General features: G+C 63.6%; 1 protein-coding gene across 1 annotated transcript in view; it reads left to right on the forward strand.

The window, feature by feature from the left end:
• The window catches only part of KCP (kielin/chordin-like protein), a 29,936-nt gene that overhangs the window by 18,227 nt on the left and 11,176 nt on the right, over positions 1-533 (forward strand). Inside the window, 2 exon segments of the mRNA XM_010831700.1 lie at positions 75-160; positions 415-521. Of these exon segments, the coding sequence (XP_010830002.1) occupies positions 75-160; positions 415-521 (193 nt within the window).

Genomic DNA, 533 nt, shown 5'->3' on the forward strand with positions numbered 1-533 from the left:
CAGGTGTGTGTGAGTGGGTGGGGGGAAGGCTCCGCTGATTGCAGCCCCTTCCACTGCATTCCCTTTTCTCCCAGGATGCCTCTATCATGGCGTCACTGCTGCCCCTGGAGAGACCCTTCCTGACCCACTAGACCCCGCCTGCTCGCTCTGCACCTGCCAGGTGAGGTGGCCCTCTGGGGGCTTGGGAACCCTTCATCCCTTGATCTTCCTCTCTGGCAAGAAAAAAAGGTTGTTCCTCCTCCCAGGCTGCACTCTGCCTGTGACATCCACTGGGAGCAGGATTGGGTTCAGGTCTGCCGGGGCCGGGGGAGGGGGTCAGTACAGGTACTCCCCACGGAGGGGCCGTGTGCAGCCCTGTTTGTGGGTGTGATGATACGGGGGTCGGGATGTGGCCGGGTGACCTCTCTCCCCCAGGAAGGCTCCATGCGCTGCCAGAAGAAGCCGTGTCCTCCAGCTCTCTGCCCTCGCCCCTCTTCAGGACCCTGCTTCTGCCCCGTGTGCCACAGTGAGCACACACGCCTGCCCCCACGCGC

This window comes from Bison bison, unplaced genomic scaffold, assembly GCF_000754665.1.
Source record: "Bison bison bison isolate TAMUID 2011002044 unplaced genomic scaffold, Bison_UMD1.0 scf7180017864530, whole genome shotgun sequence".
NCBI classification, from domain to species: domain Eukaryota; kingdom Metazoa; phylum Chordata; class Mammalia; order Artiodactyla; family Bovidae; genus Bison; species Bison bison.